We start from the raw sequence: 25038 nt of genomic DNA on the forward strand, positions 1-25038 counted from the left end.
ATTTCTCAACACTTTGACTGCCACGCCAAAATCACATGTTTCGCTGAGGACGCCACGGGAGTATTTTTATTATTCAAAGCATATAATGGCAAAATAATAATAAATTAATGGTGTAAGACAACATTCTTCCCCAATGGACCGTTTATCTTATTGGTGGTCACGGGTGACCGTGGCACCTTGGTAACAGTTGATAGCGACATATCATAACAAGGCTTCGTTTATTTCAACAAACCATCCAAACGTCCAAACAAGCAAAACGTCCAGGATATATTATTGAAACGTGTAGAACATATTAGTAAACAGTATTATGATTATTTTTATGATTTCGACGAAACATTCGGCTGAAAAGGTAGAGGTCCGCAAAAAAATTATGTTTGTGATAAACCAATGATAGTGGTAGATTAGAATAGAGGAAAATGTGCTGTAGATTTATCGGATCAGATGATAGCATATTCTACACCACATAGAAGAACCCTCAAGTGGCATATAAAATTAGCTTTAGAGTTATTGTTAAATACATCAATTTCAAACGCGATGATACTCTATAAACAAGCAACAAAAACAAAAATCAAGGTATCATTTTAGAATGGCACTCGCAATGCACCTTACACAGTGCTATTCACCAGAGCCATCAAATATATTTATTCGACAAAGATTGCGACACGAAATGCAGAAGAAAGAAGGGCAAGCGTACCTGGCACGAAAATTTTGCAGAGAGTGCTATAAAAAAAATGTTGAACAGTTAGGATCAAAAATTGCTAAAAATCGGACCAAAAAGGTGACTACTTATAGTCCAGATTGTATTGATGAGCCACATTCATGTTTAAAGTGTTTTAACACAGTGCACCGTTAGATGCAAGATTTGTTCTCATTTTTGTTTATCGGTGTTCTAATAAAAATGTTGAATTGTTCAATGGTGCACTTTTTATTTCAAAGTATCTTCTATTTATCGGTTATGTTCAAAATGCCCTAATTGTCAATTTTCATTCAATTTTTACAATTGTAAGAAGTTCAAGCTTTCCAGTCATCAATGACCACCGTGGCGTCACAGGAGAAACCGTGGCGGGTCGTATATTACCAACGTGGCAGTCAAAGTGTTAATTAATTAAAAATCGAACATTAGTCATATATGCGAGTAACGAACTACGCATTTCAGGGTTAAAATAAATTCTTCGCGAATTGAACAATTTCGATTTTTTATTGGAGTTAAATCGGGGTTGGGTTGCTGTGTTCTGAGTTTGAGTGCAATTGCCCTTTCTAAACAGTTACTAACTATAACTGGATTATAACTGGAAGATAATGTCAGAACGTCTCCTCTTCTACAGAAGAAAACGGAAGATAAGCGCCAATAAACATCAATTAATGGTTTCTTGGCTTTTGTCTATTTAAATGGCGTGTATTTAAATAAATGGAGCATTGAGTTTTCTTTAGAACCAAGGGCTGGCACATGCAAGCTCTTCTTCTACGGATGCACCTTTTTCTTTCATAAATCTCGACTACATTATCGCGTAAGTTTTCTTCTCCTGCTGAAAAGTTTGTTCTTGGCACGTACAGTGTTTTCTACGAGCGCTCTGCAATTTCATAAAGAAGTATTTCCTTTTAATTCGAACTTGCACAGTAGTAACGTTATGTTACAAGCCTTATAAAATTACATTTTTACAGGGCCTGAACTCTGTATTTTCCCTACGTCTGGACGACATCACCGATGGTGCTTTCACCATCGAGCCGACTATGGCGACTGGAAGCACATCTGTGAACATCCGCGTAGCAAATGGCTCGCTAGATTATGAAAATCCTAACCAGCGTAAATTCATCATTCTGGTAATCCGGCCGCTTCTAGCAAATCCTATTATTCTTGTCAATCAGTTAACACAATTCGAAAGTAAAATCACGCCATTGTAAATGTTCAGGTCGTTGCGGAAGAGGTTCACACGAATCCGAAACTTTCCTCCACCGCAACCGTAACTGTCTCTATCACGGACGCGAACGATAATTCGCCTACTTTCAATAACCCTACTTACACAGCCGTGGTGCAGGAAACTGCGCCTCCAGGCACAACGGTTATAACGATCACTGCTAAAGATCGCGATAGCGGACGGTGAGAAATGTCGTAATTCTTCTTAGAATTATTTCTTCATTCGACGCAACAGAAATTTGATAAACAAGTTATGCTCTAGATTCGGTACAGCTGGAATAGCTTATCAGTTGCTGGGTCAAGGCGCACAGCATTTCTCTGTCGATCGGAAAACTGGAGTTATCACGGTGGCTCAGTGTCCAACTCCTGGAGTATCACCCTGTTTAGACTACGAAGAACAAACAGAGTATTTTCTAACGTACAAGGTACGCTGTGTCAAAATTATTATATCCACTTGCCATTATACGTTTCGCCATTATACCACAGCCAGAAACATGTGCTTATTTCATTACTATCGTTTAATTTGACAAGCATAAGGAGCCACATATTGAATGCAGCTCTATTTATATAGAAGCAAATAACAATATGTTCAGTTTGACTGAGTCAATATTGTGAGATTAAATATATACGTTTATCTATTCTATCAAATATTGACCAATCTTAACTGCAGACTCCTCGTCTTTAAACATTTTGATAGTAGCGTATAGAACTTGCTCGTGATTTAACATACACGTTACTAGAAACCTCTATTTGCGGAAGATTCCTGATAATTTGCTTTTGTATAGATGTAAGTAAACTGTAATATGCAATTATTTTTTCATCTTCGCTGTTTTTTAGGCCACCGATAACGATGGGCAGGGACAGACGACCAGCGTTTCGTTGCGCATCAGTTTATCGGATGCCAATGACAGTCCACCACGATTTTTGCAAGACAAGTATCGTGCGGTTATAGACGAAGGAGCTGAGAAATTCGAGCCCGACTTGAAAGTGCAAGCCCGAGATAAGGACAAGACATCGAAGATCACGTATGCGATCGTGGGCGGCGATGAGTTAGGACTCTTCGCCATAGATCCAGACACTGGTGAAATTACGATAAAAAATAAAGGACCGGTGGATTTAACGAATTCAACACACGATTGGATTGCACTTGTTATACAAGCAAACGATGGGATTTATGTTGATTCCGCCACCGTTAACATTACTATTCGCGATGTCAATAACAACGCACCCGTCTTTACGCAAGAACTTTACACTGCCAGCATACCCGAAATATCGCCGATTGGTACGTTAGCCTTTAACGATGGTTTACAAGAAGTTACTATCGTATGCGATTGGATCTTCTAATTTCATACATTTCAGGGACCGTTGTGGAGGAAGTTACAGCGACCGATGCTGACACAGGAATAAATGCGGAACTCATTTACAGAATACAGAAGGGAGCTTTCGACGACTTTACTATGAATGAAACGACAGGCGTTGTAACAGTGTTTAGGAAGCTGGATTACGACAATAAAAATACGTACCATGTAGAAGTAATAGCATTTGATAAAGGTACATGAAAATGGTTTTATTTAGATAAAAACTATCATCTGTTTTATTTTCTTTAGTTTGAGCATTCTACTTATAACTAGACTGTAGATTCTTATGCATATCTGGGAATTTTAAAGCGAAATAAATGAGTAAAATACACGTAATACGTAAAAATGTATGTATAAAATATTCAAATGCGATATTTGCTGTAATATTTGGCGGATGAAACGAATCTCTGCCAAGGTCCTGCTGGTTGTCCGTTTAGTTATCTTCATAAAAATATGAATTTGCACAAATATCCGCGAGTCTAGTTTATTATACGACCACGTCATAACGTTTAGTATACGTTTCATCGTGATCTTTTTCTGATTAGGAACGCCTAGCTTAACCGGAACAACGACGTTGATGATAAACGTTGAAAACAGCAACGATAAAGCGCCTTATTTCACGCCAGAAACCCAAAGAGCCGAAGTTACTGAAGACACGCCCATTGGCACCGTCTTCACGACGTTAAAAGCTACAGATCCGGACAGTGCCAACTTGGAAGCATTGAACTTCGCCATTTCAGAGCCAATTACAGCGATCGATAGAAATGGTCAACAGGTCAACGACAGTAAATCGTTCAAGGTATAATCTGATGCTTTGTCTGATAATCGTATAAGATGATCATACAAAATTAGTCAATAAGATTGCAAAACAACTTGTGTATTAATCGGTATATCCACAGGACTTTTTCGCTGTTGATCGGGCAACCGGTCAAGTTTCCGTCGTTAGACCATTGGACCGTGATATCGCAGCTACTGTGAGCATCACTGTCGTTGTCAGTGATACAACGGCACCCACATTACAACAAGGCAGAGGTATCACATGTTTAGTATCATGAAGTTCATAGAATAGTACTGTTCGGATATATGGCCACAAGTTACGACGAGTGATAATTTACTACTGCTATTGGGTTACCGAAACAAGAAAAATATAACTTTCTATGTTTTTTGTTTTATTATTACAAGATGTTTTAGTCGCGTTGAGATTCTTACGGTCAAAATGATACTTGTCTGTAGTTATTTAATGGATCTTCTTGTTTGTAATTAGGCACCTTAGTAGTCACGATCATTGACGTGAATCACATGGCACCGGAATTCTTAAAACCATGGACGAGAGAAAATCCACGATATTTGATAGAAATGCAAGAAGAACAGCCAACCGGTGCTGTTGTGGGAGCATTTACAGCGGTAGACGCAGATAGTAATATAGCAGGATACGGAATTATACCACCAAGTCCCTATTTCAATATAGACAACGTTACAGGTTCGTTATAATCGCGTTACAACTAAGTGGAAAATATGGGAAGTACAATAAATGTTACGCATATTGCAGGAATTGTACGAACCAGTCAAGTTATTGATTACGAAGAAACGAAGCAACTGGAGTTCACAGTGGTTGCGTATGATTCTGGAGTACCGCAGTTATCCACAGCAGCCAAAGTAATCGTCACTGTAATAAATGTTAATGATCAAGATCCTAAATTCGAGAAGGAATTGTATAACGCGTCTGTGAAAGAAAACTCACCACCAGGCACACATGTTACCACCGTGAAAGCGACAGATGGAGATGAAGGTCCGTTTGGAGAAATTAGTTATAGTCTTATAGGTGATCACGCTGCTGAATTTAATATCGGTAAGTGTAATATCTTTAATATCTTTTTATTCAAAATTAATTGAACCAATATTTTATGGACAAACATCTATTTATATAAATTACAGGCCACGAAACGGGAGAAATTACTGTTGGTGGCGCAACCGTTCTCGATAGAGAAATGACGCCAAATATCACCATAACAGTAATGGCCAGCGATGGTGCTCATATAAATTCACGTCGAAGTACCACCGTTCCAGTACTTGTAAAACTTATCGACGTTAATGACAATCGACCAATATTTACACAACATAGTTATAGAGCTTCCGTTGCTGAAAATCTGCCAGTAAATCCACCTGCACCTATTTTACAAGTAATTATACCTCGTCTATTTGAACTTAGAGAATGATAAAGCTAAAAAACTGACATATTATATATTCATTGTAAGGTCATAGCTATGGATCATGATGAAGGGATCAACGGAGAAGTTTGGTATACCATAATTCATGGGAACGAAAACGAGTCATTTTCTTTAAATCGTGAAACAGGCATTTTATACCCCGGAGCAGCACTGCTTGGAAGAGCTGGCTCGTACAGAATTGAAGTGGAGGCAAGAGATGGTGCGGGTAGTGGACCACATTCAGACAACTGTACCGTTGATATACGAGTAACATCAGTAAATCAACACAAACCTCAATTTGTTCTACCCGAATTAACGAACGCTACTGTTGAAGTACCCGAAGTTAGTGTAAAAATAGATTATCGATAAAGTATTCTTCGTCATTTAGAAGATTACATGAGTGTAATAACGAACAACATTTTTTAGAATACTGGTGTACTAAATTACTTAATATTGACGGTGAAAGCAATCGATAGAGATCCTGGAGAAAACGGACGCGTAAGTTATCACTTAAAGGTTGGGAATCGAAATACTCAAGAAACAGAAGAATTTTCAATAGATCAAGAAACAGGTGAACTAAGATCGAAGATTATTCTTGATCGAGAAGTAAAAAGCAAATTTGAGGTAAATTCCATTCATGTATCTGAAAGCTTTTTACAACAATTGACTTCAAAACTAATAAAGTTAACTTTAATATTATTTCAGCTTGTTCTGGTAGCTGCTGATCACGGTACCCCTACGGCATATGAAACATTACGTCTGCTTACTGTACAGTTAGTTGATACGAACGACAACACGCCACAATTTTACGATGAATATCATTTTTATATATCAGAAAATCGCCCGAAAGATTACTTTGTGGGAAAAGTAACTGCGGAAGATAAAGACGAAGGCAGACATGCGAAGGTTTACTATTACATAGAGGCTGGTAAGTAATGTTCTACTAAGCAATTTATAAAATTATACTATTACTAGATAGAGGTACAAATTTATGTAAATGGGAATATTTTTCAGGAAACGAAAATTATGCGTTTTATATGGACAAATCTGATGGTAGCATATACGCAAATAAATCATTCGATCGTGAATCTCGGGACAAATATGTCTTATCGATACTGGCTTCCAATGATCCTGATATCTATATAAGCCCCGTAGATGCAGGACGTCCACTAATGCACAATACAGACCATGGACACGTAAATGTTACCATAACTATTTTAGACGAAAATGATAACTTACCGATATTCGAACGTAACGACTACTATGCGGGTGTTAATTCAATGGCAAATGTGAATGATTTTGTAACAAAAGTAACAGCGTCAGACTTAGATGTTGGAGATAACGGTACGCTGCATTACTACGTTGCCAGTGCAAACCTCTACAAATATGGATCAGAGAAACCTAGTGGTTCTATAGTTCCAAGTCCTTTCAATGTAACACAAGATGGTAAACTTGTCACAAGTGGTTATATGGCTGAGTACAACCAAGACAGGTTCATTGTTGAAGTTATAGCAAAAGAAACTGCTATTCCAGAGAGATATGCTATGACTAGAGTTCATGTAAGTTATTTTATACGTGAGTATTTGTACACTTTTAATTCCTTAATTACTTATCTTTTATGTTGACAAAGGTCTGGGTATTCGAAGCTTCACAATTAATTAGAGTCATTTTGTCAAAATCTCCTGAAGAAGTAAATCGTGAACGCGATGAAATTGTGTCAGAATTATCAAATGCAACTCAAAGCAGAGTTGTTGTTGATGAAATTCGATACCATGTAGATGCATCAGGTCATATTCGTAGAGAATGGTAAGAAAAGGACATTTGAAACTTTCTCTAAATTAATTTGTACTTTTTCAAGAACGTAACATTTGAATGCAACTTATAGGTGTGACATGTATTTACACGTGGTAGAACCAAAAACCCAAACTATTGCTCCCATTCCACAAGTACTTAAAGTTATTGATGCAAAATATGACTTCTTGAAAGATTATTATGCTGGTTTTGCTATTGAGAATGTTGTGGTAAGTATTTCTTGCATTTCAAACTATAAATAAGATATTAACATTGTGTTAACTAATATAATTTTTCAGCCTGCTTATGCAGGAGTACAAGAAGAACCATTCGATCCTGCGTTAGCGGCTTTAATAGCCTTACTGGTAGTTTTATTAGTTGGTGCAGTTACTGTAACAGTAGTTTGTTGTTGTTTACGACACTGGTAAATGCTAAGCAAATATACATTTTCATATTTTAATATGAAAAACATCAAATGTATTATATTACATGATATTTTAGGGTAATCACTGTGCCAAATGATATAAGAAAGAAGGATGGTTTAATAAAGAAACAAATTATTGACGAGTTAAATACTACAGAAAATCCTTTGTGGATCGAGCAGTGAGTAAAGATATACATTTGTGAGTTAAAGATACATTCATATAACATATTTATATAATGATAATTTTTTAGAAAACTCAAATTATATGAGGAACAAGAATTGACAATGCAAGTATTTAGTGAACCTGAAGGTGGCTTAGGTACAGAGAGACGAGGAAGTGGTGTAAGTGTTGGGATGGGTGATACATCTCAAGATAACACTTACGCTACTATTCAGCGACCACTGCCTACGAACAGGCACCGTCCAACAACACCAGATTATACAACGCTTCCAGGAAACCATAATGTATATCAAGAAAGCCATTATATTCTTTAATATTAGATAAATTATTATATATAAGAAAAAAACGTAATTATATTATACATTTTATTTTAGCTTTACGAATCAGCCATGGGTTTTCAAGGATCAACATTTCAGCCATCCTCGAATGTAATGCCTCAATTTACACTTGATCGTGATGGTCAACCCCAGTTTGTTTCAGGGCTAGTATAAATTAAGTTTTACGCCAATCCCTTTTTTAATCAGTAATATAACTTTATCATCATACGTTGTACCTCTTTAACCACGGCTCTAACTGTTGCACGCGCCTTTCCGAAATTACACTCGCATGCACACACCTTTTCGACAATAATCGGATAATATCGTTAGGTTTGTCTGCGAGTAGACGCGTGTACAAGAAGAGCACAAAAATTATCCCGAATTACACAGGAAAATCTACTCTGACTGTGCACCTTTTGCTATTTCAGTTCGAACTCTTCAGCAGTGAAGAATTCAAGATGAAGAGTAACGACGAACAACAGTCAATATTACTGGAATAAATATTTCCCTGTAGCTGGTGTGTGCATGTATATATGTGTGCGTTGCCAACCTATGGTCCTAACTAACTAATTGTTAGGTTCACTGTTAGAAAAATCAAAATTGCTAGAAAATAAACACTGTGAAATAGTTTAATGACCGAAGCTTGGCACGACAGATATATGTATATAAATGAATGTGTAGACTCCGTCCAGCGCAGTTTTCTGATTAATTCCTCACTAGTTTAGTATTTATATAACTTATGTACGTTTTACACGTAAAAACAAAAGAAAGGAACGTACTTATAGTGTCATTATCTTCTATATGAATAAATGAGTCACTTAATGTCATATCATGGCATTAATACAACAAAATGTTCTAAATGTTAAAAAAAAGAACAAGCTCATAATGTTAAAAATACTTGTAATTAGAAAAACAATTCAGTCGAAATATCAACATATGTCATAAGTTCATGTACAACTATTAATTTGCAATATATGTTATATTTATTTAAGTTAGGGTTAAATGACTGATTTTTATCCGATTAATCTGTGATTTGATTACGCCCGCGTATATACGTGACAGTTATCCTACATTTGAGATTTTGTATAACTCATTGGCGATGGGCGGATATAGTCATATCATAGCTAGTTAAATGGAGACGTTCGCATCAAATTTCAATGTTATGTAACAACATAATCATCTCGCGCTATCTGCGAAGACCACATCGCTTTTCATCGCCTAAACCGTCCTCAACGAAACATATGTGCATTGGGGTCTATGGAATTTATTGCGAACGGCTCTAATCGTACAGTATATCATATACTCGAAAAACAATAACTTAACTATGATCATGTTATGTCTATAAACATTTAATGTAAAACTAATATCAGTATCACAATATTACTAGATGGTTATGAATATTCCAGTTAGTAAAAGTATCTGTTTATTGATTATAAATTTATTGTAACATATTTTATGTATAAGTCATTGATAAAAAAAAATATTCGTATGTCAACATTCATCACATCTCACATCATGTGGAAATAAATATTCAAATCTGTGTACATTTAACTCTTTTCAGTATCCATATGTTTTTCTTTATCCAAATTCTCTTTTTTTACCTCAATATTAGACTTATTATCTAACGATTTTGGTGCATAATTGAAAACTTGAACTACCGAATTAGGTTGTTCAATCCATAATTTATATCCTTCTTTTGTGGGATATCTTTTAACACTTAAACATGTTAAACATGTCCACTTCACGCTTTTTACCGGTTTTGACACTAATCGCACCCTTGCAGTTTCACCAGGTATAAGTGGTGATTGACAACATTTACAAATTGTCCTTTTAATATCTGATTCTCTTAAAAAGAAAAATTATATACATCTTACCTATATATTTTATAGAAACTTATTTACGATTATGACTAGATAGATATATTATGGTCATTTAAATTTTTTAAACTCACATTCTTAAAACTGATTTTTTTGCACAACCAACCATTATATTTCCATAATATGATGCCACTACTCTATTTTTCAATGCCATTAGGTAACTTGCCTAAGAACAGTTTTTTATTAATATTTCCACTTTAATTTACAGCAAAATGTAAAAAGTTACTCAAAATTATTATTACCTGATACAAATAGTTCATCCTTTCAAAAATATCTTTACCTTGGCATAGTTTTGTATTTGTATCTAATAATTATAAAATAGAAAATAAATAAGTATGTAAATATATATAACACTTGATATTACAAATATATTTGAAAATATATAATATATTATATTTTATACTAACCCATACTTATTATAAAAATTAAAGTTACGTATCTTAAAACTTTGTTCGTGAAGAAGTACTTTCAAGAAGAAAATGGTTTAGTAAAATAGGTTATGTTGTATTGTTTACGATTACTTATGACTTATAGTAATATATTACTAGACCTATACATCGTTACTAAAGCAAAATTATATTTAAAAGTTTCAAATAAAACTTTCAAGTATTATAAAATTAGATAAAGTTATTCACACAACTATACTGTCCATTAAAATAGGCTATAAGTGAATTATGGTATCTTATTGCAAAATTGATGTTTATATATATATATATATATATATATATACACACACAAATTGATACAAATAAAAATTTAACCTTTTTTTAAATTAAATTTTATCTTTACTTTGTTTTTGTGTCATAACATATGGCAACAAAGTTAGGATATTTAATATAAAATCTAGTATAGTTTTAATTATTGAATTACCTACAAAGTTAAAAATTCTAAAAGAAATAGTCTCAATGAGTATTTCAATGTATAGTTGTACTTATACATTTTATTATTATCTTATATTTGAGATACGACATATAAAAACAATATTATCTTAAAATAATTCAGTTTTGACTTTAATGATTAATAATAATAATATGAAACAAACAATAGACAATCTCGGAAATTTCATCTTCTCAATATAATATACAATATAAAAATGTTTAGAATGTTATGGTACTTATGGACATTCTCTTTCTCGAATGCATACATAATCATATACAGTCTTCATTCCTTATTATTATCATAGTAATCCTTATGAACTATGATCAAAAACTGATGTTGAAGTATTAGTTAAAGCTGTCATAAGCATATGTGACTTATAATTATCTTTACATGCTGATAATAATCCATTTTCTTTTACTTTACATTTCCAACTAAGATTAGGAGTAAATTCAACTTTTAAGTTTTCTGTTTCTTCAACTGAGTTCTGATCTGGGCTCCTTGTACTATTAGCATTTGATCTATATAATTTAAATAAGATATTGAAATAATAATTATTATGAATTGATTAACGAATCTATGTAATTATTAAAAAATAATAGTTTCTACTTAAAATATTACAAATTAAATACATACTCTTCCAAGACATTATTTTCATTGTAGCGATAACCATACTCTTCAAAAACAGTCTCCAAATTATCGCACTGCTCTTTTAAGCTTTCATATTGTGCCTTAGTTTCTTGGAGAAATTCTTCCATATGAATTGAATCTTCTTTCATTTCTGACAAAGTTTGTTCTATTCCATTCTGATATTTTTTAGTGTATAAAGAAAACATTAAATATTATCAGTAGCAATATAAATTTTTAAGAAATATTAAATAACGAAACATTAATTGAATGGTAGAAATAATTTAAAAAAATAAAATGATTTATATGATACAAACCTGTGTACTTTTTATAACATTCCACATAGCTTCGGTATAAAAATCTGATTCTGCGGTACATTCTGCAAAACGTCCGATTAGAACGTGTGGAAGTTTCCATGTTGTATTTAGTTTTTCAATGCCGTCATCAATTTGTCGAGCTTGAACTCTCAATTTTCCAAAATTATTTGAACGCATTGAACAAAAATTGTATCAAATTTACCTCCTATTTCAAAATTTGATTATTTTGAATGACTGTGTACACAGCTACGTGAGCGTTTTTTAAAATATGTAACCGTATACACTTTTGCCAACATAAAATATAAAATTCTCTGCGTAAGTAATTATCCCTTTTTATATTAATATTATATTGTTTTCACTTACTATATGTTATAATTAAACAGATAAATGCAAAGACTGTTAAATTAAAATATATTCCTATTCAATAAATTTCGAAAAATTTATATTTGAACATGTTTTTCATAAAAGACTGTTTTTAATATTTTTAATAATATATTATATTAAATTATACGTATGTGTATGCTCGGAAGTAAAGTTTGTATAAAGTTTAATTGCATATTTCCATGTCATTAATAATAGCGTTTTTAATACCATTTTATTGGATTGAATGCCATCGACATTTTTTTACTAATATACCATATGTCATATAATACAATTATTAAGTATTAACTATTAACGAATTAAATATTGTAATTCAAAATCTATGATACTTATTTAAAAAACCATTAAAATTTAATTTTCGCAGGAAACAAACTATGGAAAGTTAATGAGACAATATTAAATTGAATTCTTATCCTTATAGGAAAATAAATTATTTATGTTGGGAAATAATAATACTACCACTATTACATAAAAGTTTAATACAATACTGTTGAATAAAATTTGAATAAAAATTATGGTTTATTGTTTTAAGATATATATGTAATGTCGTAAATCTCGGGATAATTCAGGTGATTGATTCTGAAGTCTGAAAATCGAGTTTATTGTGAAAATACTGAAATAAAATACAGGAGTAAACAACAATATCAATCTATAACAGTAAACAATAAATAACAAGTTCTGTGCAATGTCTACCTGAAAATCGAGAATCGATTTTCAACGTCCTGAGCTACCGATCTTTCTCCGTCTATCTTCAATATTTTAAATAATTATTCTGTGATCTTGTCTATTTCTAATGTTGCTCTCTGTCCGTCCGTTTGGGAAATGAGTGTCTCTCAAAATGGTTTCCGTAAACCAAAAGAAGGTCGCTCTGTCCATGAAACAAAGAAAGTCGTGCTATCCGTAAAACAGAGAGAGTCCCTATCCACGTGAACTCTAGGGAGTTTCATATATATATATATATATATACACATATATGTATATTCGGTTTGATAAAATACCGTTTTTTTTTTTTTTTTTTTGTCGTTAATTTATTACGTTCAAGATTCCTCAATTATTAAAATTACATAATAGCTACTTGAAATCTTCCCTAGGTGACATTTAAAAAATGGAGTTTTAAAAATTGTAAGAGAGGGATAAATTCTTTATACTGTACATTACAAAAAAATACCCCTTAGTGTAGATGTAACTGATAATATTTGCTTATTTAATGCACAGAAAATAAATAAAAAATGAAAAAGAAAGCATATTGCAATTAAATTTAGTTACTGAAACAATTATATATGGATAAAAAATAATAGATAAAATTATACAAAAGAAATAAATTTAAACCGTGCATGCTTAAAATTACACTAGTATTTAGTAATCGTACTATAATAAAAAGATTTCGTTAAATATGTACGTTAGATATATTAAAATCGTACAAAATTGAATAGTAAAATTGTCTGTGTTGTATATCTATAATAATCAATATTACTTTTTTATAATCATAATAAAAGAAAAAATATAATGATCAGTTACTAATATCGAAGTACATAACAACAAAATATTTTTAAACTTATCCACATTTTAACTAGCGAGAGACTACTTTTGACCTACTGAATATGCACTTATGTCATAATCGCACCAACGTCCATTTTCAGATGCAAACGCTCGTAACGGATTCTAGGGGAACATCAATGACGACAATGTGCATAGTATAGAAAAAGCTACATAAATGTGAAATTGTAACCGCACATGAACGCGGTTCATGAATATATGACATTAGGCACAACGCATAATGGCTACTGTAACATTGTAAAAAAGTGTTTCGCCTGACAGCAGTAGAAATGTAGTTCGTGTAATTCAAAGAACATTTTGTGGTTTAATTGTCATACAGATTTTTTCGATTAACTAAGGTTAATAACAGACTCATTTGTTCCATGACTTCCTTACTAAATAATACGTAAGTACATAGGTTTTAAACTTTTTATTTATACGCTATAAATTAAAGTAATTAGTACAAAGTAAAATGGAATTTAAATTACCTCTGTAAAAGCAAATTTATAATTTAAATGCAATTTATGTAAATGGACAACTATATAGTTGATTGCAATTTTAGGTTAACAAAAAATGACAGTATTAGAAACAGAAGAAGATGCGGATAAACGTTCAGTTCCCCCTAGGAAGAAACTTTGCTTATCCCTTTCTGGTCGTGCACGTACAATTTCTAACAACATTTCTCAGGCTCCTCAGATTTCAGAGAGGGAGAGCCTTTTAAAGAGAGATACCTATACACATAGTACGTAAACTTCATTATTATATAAACTTTCATATTACATTGAATATTCATTATATATTATTATATCAATCATATATGATTTAACGTTTATTCATAATGTTCATTAATTATGAAGGTACAATCAAAATGTTGAATGGTTATCGCAATCAATTGAGCAATCACCAAGATGGAAGTTATGATGTATCAAATAGTGGTACAGAAGGATTAAGAATAGCTACTTTATGTAATTTAGGAAATACATGTTTTTTGAATAGTGTGATATATACGTTACGATTTGCACCATCCTTCCTACATAATTTGCATCATTTGGCCACCGATTTGTCTAATTTAAATGATAAACAACTTCAAACAAAAGTAAGTTGTATTTTATTTAAAACAGTAGATTTTGTTCCAGCAGTACATGTCATTAGTGACTGAGATGTTGATGCTAATTCTTTAATTAAAAGAAAGAATGCTTTGTTATATTTTTACATAAAAGTAAAATGGAAAAGTATATTATATATTTTTTATATTAGATAAAGTCATCATCTTTGGGAAGAACTGGTGTGTCACTTACATCAAGTGGCAGCAGGAGTTGGAGCAGTAAAGACCTATTAGCTTTGGCTGGACCTACGGGAGATAGTAACAAACATAGAATACAAATTGCTACTGAAAAGTTACATGAATTGTTCATGGCATTACGTGCATCTGAAGCAAGAGAAAACAGTGAACCGTATCAACCAGATGCATTTTTGCAAGCTCTTAGGTAAATATGATATTAACGATAGAATATTATAATTAAGAATTGAATAATACATTAAAAACAATAATACATGTATATCTTTTTACAGAGATGTGAATCCTATCTTTGAAGGAAATCAACAGCAAGATGCTCATGAGCTTTTAGTGTGTTTACTAGATAACATCCGGGAAACATTCCAATTGTTGGTTAGGCATAGAGAAAGTCAGTTTGGACAAAATAACGATGGATTATCAGACTTCTCTACAGAACATTTAACAGATGTACAATCAGAAGGTAGTAATTCCAACAAAAGAAGCATTCGTAAATCTAGAAAAAAGAAAAAGATAACAACAAGAGGAAGTTCATCTTGTCTTGTACAATCAAATCTAAACGGTGTATCAGTATCTTCTAGACCATATGAACATATGAAATATTATATGAAATACTGTATGAAATATGAAAATGGTCATACTGAATTTCCGGAAACTAATGGAGAGATAAGTAGTCATAGACTGGAAAGCAAAAAGTGTTTTATTTCTGAAGATTTTGAGGGAGTTAGCCTTTTGCGGACTACATGTCTAGAGTGTGAGCATGTTACAGAACGAAAGGAAACATTTTGCGATATATGTGTGCCTATTGATATAGACAGATCAAGTGAAAAAGGTAAGTGACATTAATGATCATCCAATATTAAATAACGAGTAACGATCAGAAATATATTGTAGATATATTTATTTGTAGATAAGGAAGTAAGACCAATGGATAGTAGTGAAGTATACAAACGTGCAGTAGTTACTAGTGAACTTCTTTGGGGTAGAGATAAATATTGGTGCGCTCGTTGTCTTCGTTATAATGAAGCTCGCAGAGCTGTGTGTTTTCCATCTTTACCAAGGCTACTTATATTGCAGTTGAAAAGATTTTCTACTGCAGCAGGGTAAGATTCAGTTTTCTAACTTTTATTTATTGCAATGAAGAAACAAGATTTCCATATTTCATATAAAGATATATATTGCATTAGGTCAATGGAAAAAATTAATAATCATATGCCAACACCGTTAACGTTACAATGTTTTTGCGAAGAATGCAACAATGATCAAACACGGGGAACTACAAGTGGCAGATCAGAGTCACGACATGTATATAAATTATATTCTGTAATTATGCACCAGGGTGCGACAATGACAGCTGGTCATTATGTCGCTTATACTCGTTTACCTGATGAATCTGCATTTGCAGAATATTTTCAATGCGATCGAGGTAGTAAACGACAAACTTCTGGTCAGGGTAGTAGCAGTAGCACAAACACAAATTCGTCTTCATCAGACAAAACATCTGGTATATTAAAATACTTTAGAAGTAAACCAAGTGCTAGTGAAACTAAGGAACAATTAATTCGGTTTGGTTGTCGTAGTATGGATTGTTGTGGTATTCGACGTCATAAACATACTAGCACATGGTTGGAATGTGATGACGAAGCAGTACATGTAATCCCATTACGAGAGTTAGAAGATAAATTAGCGCCAAATCCACGAAATTCCGCCACTCCTTACCTCCTGTTCTATGTAAGATCTATGACGTAAATATTTTTTTTCTTTAAAAACGTAAAAGCGTATATCAAGTATTCAAACTAAGAGTGCAATGGGCCTTGTTCCTCCCTGTTAATGATTGCGCTGTCACACACATTCCACATCTGTTTACTCTGTACGTACTGTATCAGGTTTAGGTGAACGTGTATAATTTCGTAGAAAATAAATTATGTATTAAAATCATGTTAAGCGTTAGAGTTTGATAGTTAAATGATATGCAATAAATTCTCCAATCTACGCGATAATGGTACTCAAATCTTGCTATTAATACCACGAAGTGTCAATTTGTATTTAGATGATTAATGTTAACTGGGACGTGGAGCGTTTTATTTTTAAGTTGTTTCTGTAAAAATAAAAGTGTGTATTCTTGATTTAATTCCCTATTCTTTTCAGCTTTAGGTACTTTCCGATGTAAGTGGAAGTACAAAAATGATATTTACAATAATTAAATAAGCTTATATCCTAGATACTATCATCATATATATTTTTATTAACCATATTATTTTTTTCATGTACTATCTACACACATATTATCTTATCTTATGTTTTATTTATGAGAATGGTAAAAACAAAAAAGTATTTATGCTAGTAAATTAATAATATATTCCTTTTATATTTTTAAATTAAATTATAAATATATTTCTTTAAACGTATAATTTTTATACTTTTATTTCCTAAACAAAAAAAAGGTAATCCCAGATTTTTTGCCGAAGGTGTTTGCATTTGAAATCGTTCTAATTAAAGTTCAATTATTATATACATAATCACTGTTAAATGTGCGAAAATCAATCACTATGACACATACTTTGTAATAAATATTTATACGTCCAAGAACTAATTTAAAGATGTCGGAGTTAAGCGATTGTTGTTAAATAATAACAGAATGAAATAGAGCAAAGAACAGTGAATTATTAATTGCGTAAAACGTTGAAATACATATTTGTAAAACGTCAGGATGTCAGTTTAATCATACGTGGCTATATACATATATCGATTGTTTCGATAGGGGTCAGTAGTGAATAGTCGTGTTTCACCTGCCAGCCTGACGTATTGTCGTTTCTTCTACTTTCAACTCGCGTCACAAATACATTTAACTTTCCGCCTTTTTTTATATAAAAAGTTTTCCTACTTGGACATGATTGCATCGTTGTTTCTTTAAAGAAAAGGTAAGTCAATCGTATATAGAGCTGTATACAAATTTTAACGTTTTTAAACGAAATCAAATTTACGCGCTACGAATAAGCAGAATTTAAACGAAAGTAGAACATTCATGTATACGTTATAGTGTGAGTATATATTTTTTATATTCGTGTTATATTCATTGTTAAATACGATAGATCGTAAAACATTAAAACTTGTAGGAAGACATTGTATTTGCATAATATTGAAATCGGTAACGTTAATAAGTAATTACTATTTAAGCTAATTATTTAATTATCAAAACTGTCTGTTTGTTTAAATTAATTATTTATATAAATATTAGAATACTAATATGAAAGTGTTGTAAGAAAAATCAATTTTTACTGTCACTATTACTGTTTTAATGACTTATATTCTTTTATTAGTTATATACATAGTTATTATTTGAAATAATGTTTTTCTTTATTTGCATAACGTACGAGTAAACTGCGTACCTGCGTTTTATTCAACAGTAACAATTTAACGTCAATTTGTATAATGACATGGTGAGTGTAACATATAAGAATTTCATTGAATGTACGTATTTCGATGTGAAACACTGTGGATGTAGAAATCATTCACTTGGACAAAAAAAAGCAGTCATTTGGAATGAGGCAAAAAAAAAAGACGCAAAACAACATTGATTATTGGTAAAATTACCAGCGACAGTAAATGGAAAATGCTTAATGAATATTACAATAGTACAGAATATCTCCATAACGCAAAGTGCACATTTATCGCTCTAACAAACTAAGCAAGCATAATCAATACAGTTAGAGTATATCGTCGACAAGTATAATAGATGGATGTCATAATATCATTGACGTTTATTACATGCACTGCACATTATACATTAGTGTCATATTTTTCTTTCTTAAAGAGTTACGTTTGATACAAAATATCTATAGTAAGCATCGTAAATTTATTAATTCACTGTTCACATATACTTGATATACTTCACTTATTTGTATTATATCACATTTTTAACATTGCTCAACGTAGTAATAAATACATTTAATACGATATTTATATAGTTATTGTATAAGTCAATATAATTCGTACAATTATTGATATCGACGTAAGAATTAAAAGTGATGTGATAAAATTATATCGTAAATATTTAAAATATTATTAGCATGTTGGTCATTAACTGTTGCAAGTTCGAACACTATAAATATATTTATAATAGTAGTTATTGTGTACGTTGATTTATTTAATACGGTTACTGCAAAAACCATATACTACAAATATAATACCACATATAATACAAGTATATAATATAATAATATATATTATGTAATATGTATATTATATAATATATTAATATAATAGAATAAATAATATATAATATAATATATAATACAAATATATACTACAACTAACAAATACGGTATTATAAAAATAGTATTACCTTTTAATATTACACGAGATCAAATTAAGTCAATAAGAATAGGTATACATATGTCATTCACCTATTTGTTTCAATCGAATTTTCGAACGTCGGAGATGATCTTATCTGTTTTTCATTTACACGGTGATTACAGATTTTGCTAAAACTAATAAATTATCGGTATGAAGTACCAGCAGATCTCGGTCGATTTTATAAGCATGGTGTACACCGCTTGTTCGTACTTGGCTCTCGCTGGAGTTGTTTGGATATTCTTACGACTCATCCAGGCGTGCTTTTGGTTACCACGCCATCTGAAAAGACAAAATAATGTCCAACGAATGCTGCAAGACAAGGTTCTATTTTTCTATTCTCTTTTAACAAGTAAAATATATTAATATATTAAGTCTGTTAACGGATTAAGTGGTGAAATATTTTAGTATAATATTACAGTAGCTTTTGAATAAACAATCACATCTTTCCTTGATTAAAGCTCCGTAAAATTACCTTTACACTTCGTTTATGAACCAAAGCGAGTAGCAGGGGGTTATTGTTTCGTTGTTCTCAGCCTCACATGTCTGACCGGTGATAAATGAATGTGTCGAATTCTGGACATTGATCGAGTGATTCATAAGTAAAATTTGAATTTTTATATTGGAACTTCATAAAACGGAACTCATTGATGAATGGTTGATTTAAACAGATTACCTGTTATCTTTATTATTTCTTTCTTTTAAAAATTGAAGATAGTATTCAAATGTCTTCAGAAGTATGAAATGTATCAAAATGGGAAATATATGGAAAATATAAGAAGTGCTTGGATGAAAGTTGTAATATATCAAGCGTGCTGAGGTTATGTGATCTTCCAATTATTTTAAAAATCCCTAAATCAACATCGAGAGAGGAAATAATAAAAAAATTCTTCTTAAAAAGAAGACTACATTTCTCATTGTATATGGAACGTTTTCAGAATACTTTTGCTTGTTTCTTTCACACGAGATATTCTTGAGACATTACCATAATGGATATTAGCATAATACCAAGACACATAGAAACTGCACGATCGAACCTCCATATTCCTTACTTATGTGACAGCGTATACACATAATATATTATCATTTTATACGTATGTCACAGTATTGAAAGGACCCCATTATTTAAAATCTTAGACTAATTTCTCAATGCAGAGATTTTCAATGCGTATGTATATGTATATTCGACTCTGTACTCTACCTTCTGCAATATTGCTGCAGTTAAATCCCAACATACCCTAACAATTCTACGCTTTATAACTCCAGATGTCCTAGAGCTTTAATTCAGTAAACGATATTTTTTAAACGAGGTAATGTAATTATGGTTAATCCTGATATGTCCATTTCGAAAATTCATATCCCAAGAATAATTCAAATAAAAGATACAAAGTAGTTTTATCGAAAATATCACGATTTAGTGTCAATTATAATATGCAACGAAAAATATACATTGTCATCTATAAATTCGGAGTTGAAAATCATCACAAGATCGAACAAATGTTAGTATAATCTATTCCTTTCAATATTTTATAACTAAACTGAGGACTGTTCTGCATTTATGGAAAATTTCAACGTGGAAAAATTTATAGAATGCATGTAATATACAAAAATACGTAAAACATTCAAAGTACAGTAGTTGTTATAATATTTGGAGGATGAAACAAATTTCTATTCGACCTCTGTTTCTTTAGTTATATTCGCAAAAAATTTGAATTTTCACAAATATCTGCAGCCTATTACTTTCGATCGAGATATTTTATATATATATTTTCGTATATTTTTCATACCTTCCGAGATATTTGCCTTTTTTATTTATTGTTATGAGAATCATCGGCTTTTAAAAAAATGTTTTAAAAAAATAATTCTGTAATTGAAATTGCTTTAATATCTTCACTACACTTATCAATACGAAAAAATGTTTGAAAGAAAATTTTTCTGCGTGAATGGATAAATATTCTACTACCTTTTAAGTGTTTACATGCTTATTTAAAGATACCTATAGTTATGTGAACCATCAATTAATAATCATTTTTGTATAGATGGAGGGCTATGAGAAGTACATATTGGAATGCGAAAGAAGAGAAAAGATTGAACAAGAAATGCAAGGCGGGGATGCCAAGTGTGATCCTGAGCAAGCGGAAAAATGGAAAGAACGAAGAGAATGTCTGGAAATGTTGAAGAGGGAATTAAGTAAAATTCGCGATGGCGGTGACAATTCGCAAGACTGGGACTATCTTCTGGAAGATGATGAAAAGAAGGAAGCTAGTATAACAGAAATTCAAGAGGACGAAATTTCTATAGATGAACCTAATGGTAAAATAAACGCAAGCACGAACGTGATCAAACAAGTAGCCGATTCGGAGGAGAAAAAGGACAAATAATTATCTCTGTAAGAACGTAATGGCATCTATGATAACAGATTGAAGATGTTTTAAATCTTTTTAGTTCGTACAAATCGTAGATAAAATCGTAAGATTTAAAGAATTTGATTCGAAGTATTTAAAAAATATGCAACGAGATAAATGTGTGTACATTTCAAAACAAACAGAAGAAATAGTAATTATTAATTCTGTGACAAAATTTTTAACAATTTTGTTTTTGAATGTATCGTTGTTGCCGTGGTCATTCAATAATTAATATCATAAACAGTTTTAACCTTAATACGTTTCGTCCACATATTCACCTACGAGGCACAAGAATTTAGTAATTAATACGTATAAAGTGTTTGATTCTACCTATACTTAATTATATTTGCAAAGATATACGAGTGAATGCATTGTATTGTACGTACCTAAATATACAATTTTTTCGAAAAATTACCTGTTGACACGAAAATGTAAAATAAGTGCATATATATTAGAAGCACAATTCAAAATTAAAGTTCAATCTATTACATACACGTGCCTCTTTAAAATTACAATGTAATCAAGGGATATATCGAGTTTTTCAATCATTAGCCTACAGTAATTTAAGGAATTCATTTAATTAGTTTATAGTATGACAAAATTATTATATTATAATATAGGAGATGTATTACGATATTAATAATTTTAATATATTTTTGTTATATTTATTATTATTATTATTATTTAGTGCTGTACACGTATTGAGACTTTAAAGAAGTGTTCTTATAAAAATAGAATAGATATATTCTTAAAGATGACTGAAACACATACACGAAAAACAAATGAAACTAATATATTTAAAAAATCGAATTTATAATACCTAACAGAGTTAATTTATCGAAATATTACATATGGAAAGAACAATTATGATATTTTTGTACTGGATTTTTATCAAACATAATGTAAAGTGTAAACTTTATAGTATTTATAACAAATATTTAAAGTTACCAATTCTAACCAGGAAAATGAATTGAACTGAATATAATAATATATAAACTAAGTGTGATTTCGTATGCAACTAATGCACCGTATTTTTTACATGCATGTACATCAACAAAATCTTATTTATTCTTCAGACGTGTTATATATCTATGTACGTATCTTTGTATCGTTTGAATGACAAAAGTAAGAACACCAAATATACTTAATATTAATCTTGAAATTTTTATTAATTAGATAGTATCTAACTAAATTTAATTTATCATTTGGTATCACAGTATTATTAAATAAATGTAAAATAAAAAGAACTTCTTAAGTTTCAATTTTACCACTGATCATTATTATTAACATTTTTGTATGAAAATGTATCGAATGAAATAAGTTTCAATAAATCATATACACGTAGAATCTTTTGTTATTGGAGAAAACATATCATGTCTATGTGAACTATCTTCTTAAACGTGTAAATAACTTATCATTTTTGGAATACCATTAGTGAAATTTATAAAAAGAAGTACACAATGGTCCTTTCGCGAAAACACATCGTCGGTATAATTCGTTGTCGAAAAACGGCCTTGGCGAGGGTGTGGTCCGGGAAAACACTTGGAGGTCTTCTGCAAAATGATGCGCACAGTGCCGGAGTCATCGGTTCCGCCGCACGTAGCGCGTTGTAGCGTAGCAATAAATAAATTAAGGTCCTTTCACGGCTGGGCCAAATTTCTCTTACGATCAAAAGCTTCTTCGCATGCACATCTAATTCGAAAATAAAAAGGTCGGTTAGCAGACTGTTGCGCCTCAACTCGACATCTGTTTTCAATCGAGTCATTAATAATCTAAACTAACAATTGATACAACTGTAGAAATAATCAACTAAGAAAAGGATTAATTCATATGTGGAAAGAATTTCATGTTCTTATGATATGTTTTTACCGTTGAAAATTTTACGAATATGCACTAGAAAGGGCTGGTTGCATTGGCGGTGATTATCGAAGTTTGTTATCTAAAGACAAAGTTTAACCGAAATTTATCGATTTTTAGAGAATAGACATGAACGAATGCAACAACTGTATCTAGATGTTCCAATTACGATACCTTGGGAAGCAGGTGCAAGATACCGGGTAGAGATATACACACGTTTTACGGCCTGAAAGTCAAGGCTACGCTCGAAGGGCAAACTTAAAAAGGAGCTACATTTGCTGGCGCACATCCAACTGGAGCAACGATTATTTTCTTTGCCTGCGAGGCGATGGAGGTCGCTGCGCCATTCTAAACATGTATTGGGTCTAATTCAGCCGAGGCATGTGCACGAATCATTTTTCTTCAGCTGTTGGCCACGACTTTTTTCCTTCAGCATCAATTTTTCGTAATGAATCGTTGATTGCAACATGGAAATGCTTTATGCAGCTATATCCTATCCTAATGATAAATTAATTCCGTCAAATGCAGCTACTTATGAATTTCAACAAGAAACAGGGAAAACTTGTTAGTTCAGGATGTAACTTTTATTTTAAGTCACATTATAAAGTTGATTATAGATTTATCAATATACGTTCTATAAGTAATGTAATTGCAAAGAAATGTATAGAAATTTGTAAGATCCGATTATTTTTGAGTTTCATTATTTTAGTGTCGTTTTATACGTCATTTCATAGTAAAATTTTGTATAGCTATTGAGTTCCGTTAAATTTGGAAAACATTAATTTTATTCATTTCTATCTTTACAGCATAATAGAATTATATTATAAAGTTAATTACAATCTACGTTTAATACAACAAACTTTTATAAAATACACGTTTATAATTGACGAAAACAATTAATATATGTTTACACGCGTACTGTTCTATACAATACATAAGGTATCCCGCGAACAAGTTGAGAAACTTTGTCAGCGCATTCAGAATGTATTGGTTAATTTGTCTTTGATTTTGAGATATGGAAAGTATATTGAGATATAAACCAGAATTAATTATACGGATTAAAGCTACTTAATTTTTGTTCATATTTAACATTGTATTCGATTTTGACATAATGTATTAATCATTTCGTGTTTCTGTGTACGTAAGATGGCTTTCACATTAACCATGTCTATTTTGAATATCGATAAGATCATTGCAAATGCTAATAGTAGATTCATTGATATTTGTTACCAAATGCTCATGTGTATACACTTTTGACCTCAATTTGAAAAACATTTGAAGGGGATAGGTTAATCATTGTGCGATTTATGTTACACGTCCAA

At 31.6% G+C, this 25038-nt stretch overlaps 5 protein-coding genes and 1 long non-coding RNA gene across 6 annotated transcripts in view; 3 read left to right on the forward strand and 3 right to left on the reverse strand.

Moving 5' to 3' along the window:
* Positions 1–9737, forward strand: part of Cad87a (cadherin 87A) — a 543288-nt gene extending 533551 nt beyond the window's left edge. The window contains exons 10-30 of the mRNA XM_072002494.1: positions 1663–1821; positions 1911–2098; positions 2178–2340; positions 2753–3197; positions 3275–3466; positions 3819–4072; positions 4173–4305; positions 4538–4753; positions 4823–5122; positions 5209–5453; positions 5529–5822; positions 5907–6104; positions 6186–6408; positions 6495–7039; positions 7111–7286; positions 7366–7501; positions 7571–7695; positions 7773–7874; positions 7947–8160; positions 8251–8357; positions 8622–9737. Of these exons, the coding sequence (XP_071858595.1) occupies positions 1663–1821; positions 1911–2098; positions 2178–2340; positions 2753–3197; positions 3275–3466; positions 3819–4072; positions 4173–4305; positions 4538–4753; positions 4823–5122; positions 5209–5453; positions 5529–5822; positions 5907–6104; positions 6186–6408; positions 6495–7039; positions 7111–7286; positions 7366–7501; positions 7571–7695; positions 7773–7874; positions 7947–8160; positions 8251–8357; positions 8622–8655 (4449 nt within the window). The 3' untranslated portion in view covers positions 8656–9737. The remainder of the gene's footprint in view (positions 1–1662; positions 1822–1910; positions 2099–2177; positions 2341–2752; positions 3198–3274; positions 3467–3818; positions 4073–4172; positions 4306–4537; positions 4754–4822; positions 5123–5208; positions 5454–5528; positions 5823–5906; positions 6105–6185; positions 6409–6494; positions 7040–7110; positions 7287–7365; positions 7502–7570; positions 7696–7772; positions 7875–7946; positions 8161–8250; positions 8358–8621) is intronic.
* On the reverse strand, positions 9594–10748 carry Rpp21 (ribonuclease P protein subunit Rpp21). Its single transcript, XM_072002569.1, has 4 exons — positions 10478–10748; positions 10313–10374; positions 10145–10236; positions 9594–10038 (listed from the first exon to the last, which is right to left on the reverse strand). The coding sequence occupies exons 1-4, from the start codon at positions 10479–10481 to the stop codon at positions 9741–9743; spliced, it is 456 nt and encodes a 151-aa protein (XP_071858670.1). The 5' UTR covers positions 10482–10748; the 3' UTR covers positions 9594–9740.
* Positions 10749–10990: 242 nt separating this feature from the next.
* LOC139986855 (uncharacterized) lies at positions 10991–12207 on the reverse strand. The gene is made up of 3 exons (XM_072002567.1): positions 11891–12207; positions 11583–11752; positions 10991–11467 (listed from the first exon to the last, which is right to left on the reverse strand). The coding sequence occupies exons 1-3, from the start codon at positions 12065–12067 to the stop codon at positions 11260–11262; spliced, it is 555 nt and encodes a 184-aa protein (XP_071858668.1). The 5' UTR covers positions 12068–12207; the 3' UTR covers positions 10991–11259.
* A 1534-nt stretch (positions 12208–13741) lies between these two features.
* Positions 13742–17232, forward strand: Usp1 (ubiquitin specific protease 1). Its single transcript, XM_072002504.1, has 7 exons — positions 13742–14213; positions 14370–14549; positions 14665–14903; positions 15065–15294; positions 15380–15933; positions 16012–16204; positions 16289–17232. Exons 2-7 carry the CDS (start codon positions 14381–14383, stop codon positions 16848–16850), a joined length of 1947 nt encoding a protein of 648 aa, XP_071858605.1. The 5' UTR covers positions 13742–14213; positions 14370–14380; the 3' UTR covers positions 16851–17232.
* Positions 17233–19607: 2375 nt separating this feature from the next.
* On the forward strand, positions 19608–23021 carry LOC139986856 (uncharacterized). Its single transcript, XM_072002568.1, has 2 exons — positions 19608–19778; positions 21494–23021. The coding sequence occupies exons 1-2, from the start codon at positions 19608–19610 to the stop codon at positions 21833–21835; spliced, it is 513 nt and encodes a 170-aa protein (XP_071858669.1). The 3' UTR covers positions 21836–23021.
* On the reverse strand, positions 19617–20801 carry LOC139986865 (uncharacterized). Its single transcript, XR_011799741.1, has 3 exons — positions 20398–20801; positions 19930–20306; positions 19617–19736 (listed from the first exon to the last, which is right to left on the reverse strand). It is a non-coding gene; the product is annotated as an uncharacterized lncRNA (long non-coding RNA).
* Positions 23022–25038: the final 2017 nt, after the last annotated feature.

This window comes from Bombus fervidus, chromosome 4 (assembly GCF_041682495.2).
Source record: "Bombus fervidus isolate BK054 chromosome 4, iyBomFerv1, whole genome shotgun sequence".
Taxonomy (NCBI): Eukaryota; Metazoa; Arthropoda; class Insecta; order Hymenoptera; family Apidae; genus Bombus; species Bombus fervidus.